The 8977-nt window shown below is 41.7% G+C and overlaps 1 protein-coding gene across 2 annotated transcripts in view; it reads left to right on the top strand.

Annotated features, from left to right (window-relative positions):
• Mcc (MCC regulator of WNT signaling pathway) overlaps positions 1–8977 on the top strand; it is a 349153-nt gene that overhangs the window by 249236 nt on the left and 90940 nt on the right. For both annotated transcript variants that reach the window (XM_019206068.2, XM_010614125.3), the window contains one exon: positions 5011–5153. In XM_019206068.2, the coding sequence (XP_019061613.1) occupies positions 5011–5153 (143 nt within the window). The remainder of the gene's footprint in view (positions 1–5010; positions 5154–8977) is intronic.

Raw genomic sequence — 8977 nt, 5'->3', positions numbered from 1 at the left:
TCTTCTTCCTCTTCTTCCTCTTCTTCCTCTTCTTCCTCTTCCTCCTCTTCCTCCTCTTCCTCCTCTTCCTCCTCTTCCTCTTCTTCCTCTTCTTCCTCTTCTTCCTCTTCTTCTTCCTCTTCTTCCTCTTCTTCCTCCTCTTCCTCCTCTTCCTCCTCTTCTTCCTCTTCTTCTTCTTCTTCCTCCTCCTCCTCCTCTTCTTTCTTCTTCCTTCTTCCTTCTTCTTTCTTCTTTCTTCTTTCTTCTTCTTTCTTCTTTCTTCTTTCTTCTTTCTTCTTTCTTCTTTCTTCTTTCTTCTTTCTTCTTTCTTCTTTTTCTTTCTTCTTCTTCTTCTATTGAACTCAGGACTTTGCACTTGCCAGGCAGGTGTGGTACCACTGAGCTACATCCCCAGCCCTATCCCAAAGCAGTCTTCTCAAAATACCACTGACATTCTTCACAGAACTGGAATAATAATTGTGAAATTTACATGGAATCACCAAAACAATCTCCAGTGAAAAGAAAGTTGAAAAGAGAGTATAAAACTGTAATAATCAAAACAGCGTGACACTGACAAAGGCAGGCGTGTAGAATAGAAACCTGGGAAGTAAGCCCCCAAAATTATAGCCAGATGGTTTTATGTGAAGGTGCTAAGAGCTTACATTGGAGAAAGGTCAGCCTTTTTATAAATGGTGATTACAGTAGGCTTGGGCTGGGGAGAGGAAGAGATGGGGAGGCTAATCTGTGGTTACTAAGTTTCAGTTATATAAAAGCAAGAAGTTCTGATGTGGTGGTATATAGTGGGGAAACAGTAGTGTACTGTGCATTTCAAAAAGGAATGACAGATGTTTTAGGAGGTAGATATAAAATTTTTAAAATTCAAAATGTATGCGTTGGTAACTCATAATCATAAAAATAGCTCCCCCTTTCTCATATTTAGTTTTCTCCATTGTGTCACCTTCCCAAATGTGGTTTTCTGAAACGTGTTCATAGGAGACACTGAAATGGAGGTGCGGTATTGCTCTTGGCCTAGCCTGTGTTCTTGTGAAATTACACATCTTTCCAGATCAGAAAATCCCCTCCCAGGGTGTGGAAACTCTGTGTGGTGGATGCACCGGGTTGGTCACCATACTAGAGTATGGTAAGAGGATTGGGTTTCATCTCAACAGGCCAGTCCTACCTGAGTGGGATGTCGCCAGAGTGGGCCAGGCAGTGATTGTGCACAGAATGGTGGTCACACTCTGCTTTCACCTCTCCTGCACTAACCTGCTGCACTCTTGGAGCTGACTCTTGTGCACTTTAGTGGGGCTGTTTAGCAAGGCTGTTCTGTCTCATTCTGTGGCTCCTGTGGGTAGTGGCTTGTTTCTTCCTCCACTGTTGGTTTGATGAGCGTAGCTCCACTTTTCCCTGCATCACCTCTTGGAGGTACTCAAGGGGCTTTTCCTGAGCTTTGAGATCACTGATTCAGCCTTGGTTGATACAATGAGTGTGCACAAAGGAGTGAAGTATGTTCAGAAGAGAGTGTTGATTTGCATAGGTGGACCATCCTAGCCTTTCAGGCACCTCGGGGTAGGATTGGTTTGATAGTGACTTTTTCCAGTATTGTGACTACTCTAACATCTGTTCTCCTCACCACCCCACTCCTGTGCATGCTTTTGTTCTCCACAAATCTGAGAATGTTTTAGTCCACTTGGATACTGTAAACATAGTTCCCTTCAAAGTCTGTGTCATAATCACCTCCCCCATGGCGCCCAGCAAGTCCCTTAGATTTTGTGGGAAATCAAGAATTGTCTGATGTCTGTAGAGGAAGTATTAAATTATAAAGCTTTCTATCATTAAAAAAAATACTTAAGGAAAAATACAGGAATGTAAGCCAGACTACTTTGCCCTCAGCTAAGAGAATTTTTTCCTCCAATATAGTTTTGTTACTACTCCCAAGTGAACCTTTGAATTTCCAGTCTACAGTTTTCCAGTCTTTTCACTCTTTCCGACTGCATCTCCAGGATTCCTGTTGTCTCTTGTTCTTATACATAAGCACCAGGCTGAGGGCTCATACTCTTGCTTTCCATCTGGTATCTCTGGGACCTGGGTAGCCTGTAAGTGTCCAGGGATACCAGGATTGTCTTTTGGTGGCTGTCAATTTATTGTGTGCCATTTTCTCATATAAACACTTAGACTGCCTCACTGTTTGGATTTTGCAGTTTCTTACCTGTGTGGGTGTTGGTAGTGGTCTTTTGATCTGTAAACATCACAAAGAAGGAAGAATGAGTAAGGGATTAAGGGAGAGAGGGAGCTAATTGAATTTGGAAAGGGAAACATTTCACATAAAGCTCTTGCCCTAAAGAACTCAATGTAAAAAATGAAAGAGGAACCAGCAACATGGCAAAGATAAAGGAGTCATGGCATGGACAGAGTCCAGGTCAGAGACTGGGCATTGTGCTGTAATCATTACAAGATCTAGAGCTGAGCCAGGGATTTAGCTCAGTGGATCTGCTGCCTTCCTTGGATGAGCAAGCATCCGAGTTCGATCCCCGGTACCAAAAAAAAAAAAAAAAAAAAAAAAAAAAAACCTGGATCTGATGAAAGGGCCCACTTTGCATGCATGTGTACATGACAACCTCACAGCTTGGGAATGGTAGTAAAACCAATATTGGTCATTGAAGAGATGAAGATGAAAACAGCGCTGAGATTCCACCTCACCCCTGAAAGAATGGCTGATAACAACAAATCAACCAATAACAAATGTTGACGGGTTGTGGGGAGAAAGGAACCCTTCTCCATTGTTGGTGGGAGTGCAGACTGGTGCAACCACTATGGAAATCAGTATGGAGATACCTCAGAGAACTAGGATTAGAGGTTCCATTTGACCTAGCTATTCCCCTGTTGGGTATCTTTCCAAAAGAATTAAAACAGTCATACCACAATGATATATGTGCACCCATGTATATAACGGCACAGTTTGTAATGGCTAAAACTTGGAAACAGCTCAGTTGCCCATCAGTTGAATATTGGATAAAGAAGATGTGATTTTTCTATGCAATGGAGTATTACTCAGCCGTAAAGAATGAGAAACTAGAGTCATTCATAGGAAAATGGATGCATATTGAGGCCAGACTCTTAAGTGAAATACATAAGACACACATGTGTTAAAAAAAGAGAAATGACCAATATCAAGCGCTTATAGATCTTTGTGGGGACTGAGAGCAGTAGTGTTCTGCTGTTGGTATGCTCCAGAGAAATGTGGGGAAACTGTTCTTGAGACTCTCCTTTTGTGAACTTCTCTCCTTTTAAAACCTGGTGCATTGTGGATTAAAAAGTGTTTAAACACACGGAAAGAGTGTTCATGGCACGTTACTCTGTTAGGAAAGCTTTCACGTAAATGTGCTCTGTGTTTTTGGTGCTGGGGATTGAACCTCGGGCCTCGTGCATGTTAGATATGCACTGTGTAGCTGAGCTACACTCCCAGCGTGTACAGGTGGCTTTTACTCCATCTTCTTCCTCGCCTCTGGCCCCGCTTATTGCCCATGTACTGACCTTGAGCAGATATTTTTTGATGTTTCAGGTTGTCACTAAAAACAGTAGTTCACAGCAGTACTTTTCAGAGGGTACCTACCCACTGAGGTCTGTGACACGGCACCCTACAACCTTGTTGCCTCTGATCTTGTTTCTGCAGTCCTGAGTAACTCCTAGGAAATTACATTGTACTGGTCAAGCTACTTTTGAAGGTCAAATTCATACATGTAGTCCTTGCTAATTATACCAATGTGTCTGTCAGATGTCTTTGTTGAGTACTTCTGTTTCAGTATTGAGATAGCCTGAGTATAGCATTCTGCTTATCTGTGAAAACTTGTTTCCTTCCCTGAGTTACACCTTTGGAAATTTGGCAGGTCTAGGGATAGGGGAGACATTAGAGGTACAGTAGTGGGTAAAAGGTCTGTACCCTTCCCTGCCTGCTATCAAGCCTGAAAATACAAAGCTGACAAAAACATATGGGTCTTTAGAAAAACTTTGTTGAAAATGGAATTAAAATTCCTCCACTGGACAGGAAATTAATTAGAGCTGAGTGTGGTGGACAAGGACACAAGCTAGACCACTTGCTCCTTCCCTGAGGAGAGATTCATTGTTCTATAAATGAGATTAACTCCATAGTGATGGGTGGGGGTTTAGGAGGATGGAGAGAACTGAAGAAAGTGAACAGATTATAAACTCTGTCTACAAAAATGTTTTTTATAGCATCTGCTGCCTCGTAGTCCATCAAGCAGAGTGAAGAAAGCTCTTCAGCCTCTTTTGTCATTGTTTCTGTAAAGTAGCTTTCATGACAGTGTGATACATTGCGGTTTATTCGTTCCATAACACTTCTAGGTCACCCACAGCAAACTAGGCCTCATGCCAGAGGCTAGGGTTAAATACTGAAAACACTTTGTCCTGCCTTTTGGGAATTGATGGTCTGGGAAGAAAGAATATTGGAAAGCATTAAATTCACACATAATCCAGCCAGATAAGTCATGTTGTCATGTCACTTGGGTTATGTGATTGAAAAATAGCTGGTAAAGAAGGACTGAATTGGTAAAGGGAAAACTGAACAGCCATAAAGCAATATATAAGAAGTAGGAGCTAAAGGACAGTGTCCAAGGCTATTTATGAATCAGTACCATGCAACTTTAGGTTCATTTGCTTAAGATTCAGATTCACAGGGAAGGTATCTGATGGATCCAGCTTGGGCCTCTTGCCTATTTGTTGGCTAAGGGAAAGTAGGCTACTTGGGTAGGCCCACAGAGACCGTGCCATGGCTTGAGGGGTGGTTTCCAGAGAAACCATGAGTGCAGGAAAAGCAGCATCTCAGACAGCTGGCAGGGACCTCACAGAACTGTCTCGTTGATGTGTCTCCTGGGTTGCTGGCCAATAAGCAGGAGTGTTCTGCTTTGGGCACAATCAACAGAGGCTGTGAAGGTTTGAAGACGTAAAATGTAGAATCATTGACCAAAGGTGCATCCACTCATCTTCGCTTCTGTCCTGTTCTCTTGGTCCCAGTGTGAACAGTCCCACCTCATGAGAGAACATGAGGATGTCCAAGAGCGAACGACGCTGCGGTATGAGGAACGCATCACAGAACTCCACAGCATCATTGCTGAGCTCAATAAGAAGATAGACCGATTGCAAGGCACCACCATCAGGTACTGAGGCTCCAGTCGGCTTCCTCTGTGCCACTAAGTCCTGTTCTTGGCTTGGGTGTTCAAGTTGAAGTGGCCCTGTGAGTTCTAATGCTGCTTTCTTTGTAACTAAGACTTTCACAGTTTATAACACACTTTCTTTTGGCTTTCTTAGTCGTGGGCTTTTATGTTGTTCTGTTCTGATTTTGATCTGTTGTGATAGCTCTGGAAGGTAGGCAGATGTGGAGTTGCCCTTTGCTTATTGATAAGGGTAGGAAATCAGAAGCTGAGTGAAATGTTTTATTGCCACACTCTAGGCAGAGCCCCCCCTGTGTCAGGGTGGTGACCCTACTCCAGATCTGTCCACTCTCTGCCTCCCTTTGAAAACGGAAGAGATTCATGAATGTGGCTTCTAACTAAGCATCATGTAGGTTTTTATATAATCTATTAATATTGAAAGTATCTTAAGTTGTTTGTCACCATTGACTTATCCTCTTACCAAGCTACTAAGGGGGGGAGGGGCTGATGTCATCCATCGTTTTATTGAGATAAAATGGGTCTTAAAAAATAGTGACTGCCTCGCAGTTACACTTAGCTGAGGGTAGAACTGGAGTGAGACCCCAGGTTATCTCTACCTTTACTTAATTTTCTCTCCGTGAAAGTGACGGTTAGGTCAGGGATTCTGCCTCCCTTGCTTATCAGTCAGGTGGTCCCTGGGCCCTCTGCACACAGTGCTTCATTGGTAGCATCTGTGTTGTTCAGGGAAAGTGACTGATCCAAGCACGAGATGGTTTTATCTTTCTGGTGGTGCTCAGAGAACAGCCCTGAGGAAAGCAAGTTGTTGGCACCTACTTATTAGAGAGAGGGCGCTTTGTTCACTGCAGATTGCTTATCCACACTGTAATTGGGAGGCTTACAGGCTGCTGCTTTCAGTTCTCCCTCTAGATGTCCTAGGTCGGAGAAAACTTTGGGTGCATTTTGTTCCAACATGGAGAGTCGCGGTAATGATGGGGCTTCTCCATGAGGGTATTGAGGGGCATCTGTTTTCTGGGTAAAGTCATGGAAAAATTTACACTGCGCTGGAGCCACACAATAAATCATATTCTAATTTAGAACTTTAGGGCTTTTAAATTGTATCCTGGTCTTCAGAGTGATTGTAGGTTAGAAATATATGAGCAAAGAATTTTCAGCCCAAAGAAATGATTATAGCAGATTTAAAGGAGCCTAACAGAGGACACTGGCAAATTTGCAATTTCCGTTAAAATGTATTACACTTTTAAATACTCGAGATGATGAAATCAAATGGACTCAGTGAGTTGTGGGGAAAAAAATACTTCACATATCACCTGCAAAACTCAATTTCAAGATGTTTAAATTAAGTGTAATGCCCAAACTGCTTCACCTTAAAATACAGTGAGCTGCTTGGCCATACACATTTATTGCTGCCTCTTACTTAAAGGAGGATTGCCTCTGGGCAGATGTCACCTTCTTACTTCTGTCAGTTTTCCCTATGTAAATGGGCTGGCCCGTCTCCTGAGTTCTCTGCAAGGCTATGTGATGTGTGGACATACAGCTGGGAGATGAGGCTCCTCCTGTCCTCTGAGATTCAGAGGCTCTGGCGTCTTCCAGGGAAGTGTTGGGCCTCCTGATGTGCTGTGATGACCCTGCTGCCGTAGGAACTGGGTACGTACTTTGTTGGATGAGCTCTCCCTGCCTTGCCTTCCCTAAGGTCCAGAGAACTGGCTCATACACTAATCAGTCCTGCTAATGCCACTACTACCTTCCTTGGAGACTTTTTTGTCACTTTGCTCTGGGCTTGAGTTAGGAATTCGGTGGCGAAAGTGAGAAATCATTAATAAAGAAATGTGAAATTATATAAGCTATGGTATATCCACATGTAAACAACCTTGAAGTGCTTAAGGAAAGCAAATAACAATCTTATAGTTTAAATTTTTTTCTCAGGTCCCAGTCAGAGAAGCAGGGATCTTCTGTGATTGTCCTAGATTTTCCATTATCTATAATCACAAGGCTAATGTAGCCAAGGGTCAGACACTGCAGATTGCTGAACTATATTGTAAGCTGAATTAACAGCCATATCAGAATAACTCTTAGGCAAGAGTTAAGCATTTACAGGAAAAGATGAAATGTTGAGAATGGGAGTAGGGCATAATGAACCCTAGTACCTATGAAGTACAAACCCTACTGAGATTCTCTTCCTACAGAAGCAGTCCCCTCTCTCCATCTACTAAAGTTAGCCCTACCTTCCTTGGAGACTCTGTAATGATCTTCTTCCAGATAGGGGGTGGCAAATATATTCTTGTCCCAGTCCTACTTCATTCCTTTTTAAGAACTAAATATCACTAAATTCCACCACAGCCCAGAAGTAGAAATTCCAACCGGGGAAGGTACAGCTAAAACACCAAAAGACTTGTAGGATTTTGTTAATTTATATTAATAAAAACTTGGAAAGATATGAGATGCTATCAAAAGACATGGTGAATGTTGAAATTTTAGAAATTTATTAGAGTAAAATGTACATTACTTTTAATACTCCTCACAGCAGTCTTCTTTAACCAGACTTACTTCATCATTCTTGCCACTTTATGAAGAAATTCTGGGAGTTTTCTTTCATGGATGTGTATAACAGGTACATATGATCAAAAAATACCGTGAACACTGCTGCCAAGTACCATCCAAGGGAAAGGCGGGCTTGTGTCTTCTACTTTACTCTTTGGGTTTGGCACCATGCACACTTCAGTTCTTCCCCCAAAGTTAAAATGACCGTGAAAGGTAAACATTTGGAAGTTGTTCCTGAAAGAGAGCTAGCCATGATAGCACAACTAAAGACGCTCACAGAAAAGGACTTTCAGAATTGCTGCAGACAATGGCTCGAATGCTGGGCTACATGTGTTTGAAGCAAGGAGGGGTATACTGTAAGTAAGATTAACAATGTGTCTTAAAGTATGTCTTTAATTTTAAAAATATATATTTATTATATTTTTTTATCATTGGGTATGCTGAGATTCAAATGTATGGGTTCTAAAAAGAATGGAAATATAGTGAGATTGATGAATTTATTGATATGACTTCTAACAGAGTCTAATTTTTAGCTGTAGTATTTTAACTAATTTAAAACTGGGTTCAGTAGAAGACTGCATGAAATGATGTTGGAATTGGGCATGCAGTGCATGTCTATAATCCTGCAAGTCTGGGTGTCTGAGGCAGGAGGATCATAAATTTGAGTTAAACCTACATAGTATAATAACTTAGCAAGATCCTGTCTCAAAATAAATAAATAAAAATATATAACACAGGCTGGGGATGTACATGAAAAGGCTGTGGGTTCAATTCCAAGACCCCCTGACCCCCGACCCCCAAGATGATTTCAAAGATGATTAAAATGAGCTCTTTAGTGTCATTGAACTGCTGGAGTCAGTATGGACTTGGTTGCTGTATTATTGTCAACAGGACCACGGTGGTAATCCAAAAGTTTTGACCTGTAGGGATCTTTGCTAGTTGCTAAAATCACCATGTTTCTATAACTGACATAAATGGGCAACCTCCAAAAATCTTACTTGCTATATGTAGTAGGAAAAATTCTGGGCTGGTGCTAAGAGACTTGACTTAGTATCACAATGGAGTTTCTTACCCAGTTGAGAAAGCCAAACCAGGAAGAGTAATCCAGAACATAATATTTTTTAATGTCTTGGAGATAAAATTTATTGTTTCTAACAGCCACCATTTATGATGCCACCTTTTTTGCATCCAAGGACCAAGAAGGGAAGAAAAAGTGGCTCTTTTCATTCATTCACCTAAAGACTCACTTTATTTAAAAAAAAAAAAAAAAA

This window comes from Fukomys damarensis, unplaced genomic scaffold, assembly GCF_012274545.1.
Source record: "Fukomys damarensis isolate Sample0158 unplaced genomic scaffold, DMR_v1.0_HiC HiC_scaffold_9, whole genome shotgun sequence".
In the NCBI taxonomy this organism is placed as follows: domain Eukaryota; kingdom Metazoa; phylum Chordata; class Mammalia; order Rodentia; family Bathyergidae; genus Fukomys; species Fukomys damarensis.
Note: the sequence above shows the minus strand (reverse complement) of the source record. Positions and strands in the feature narration are given on the sequence as shown.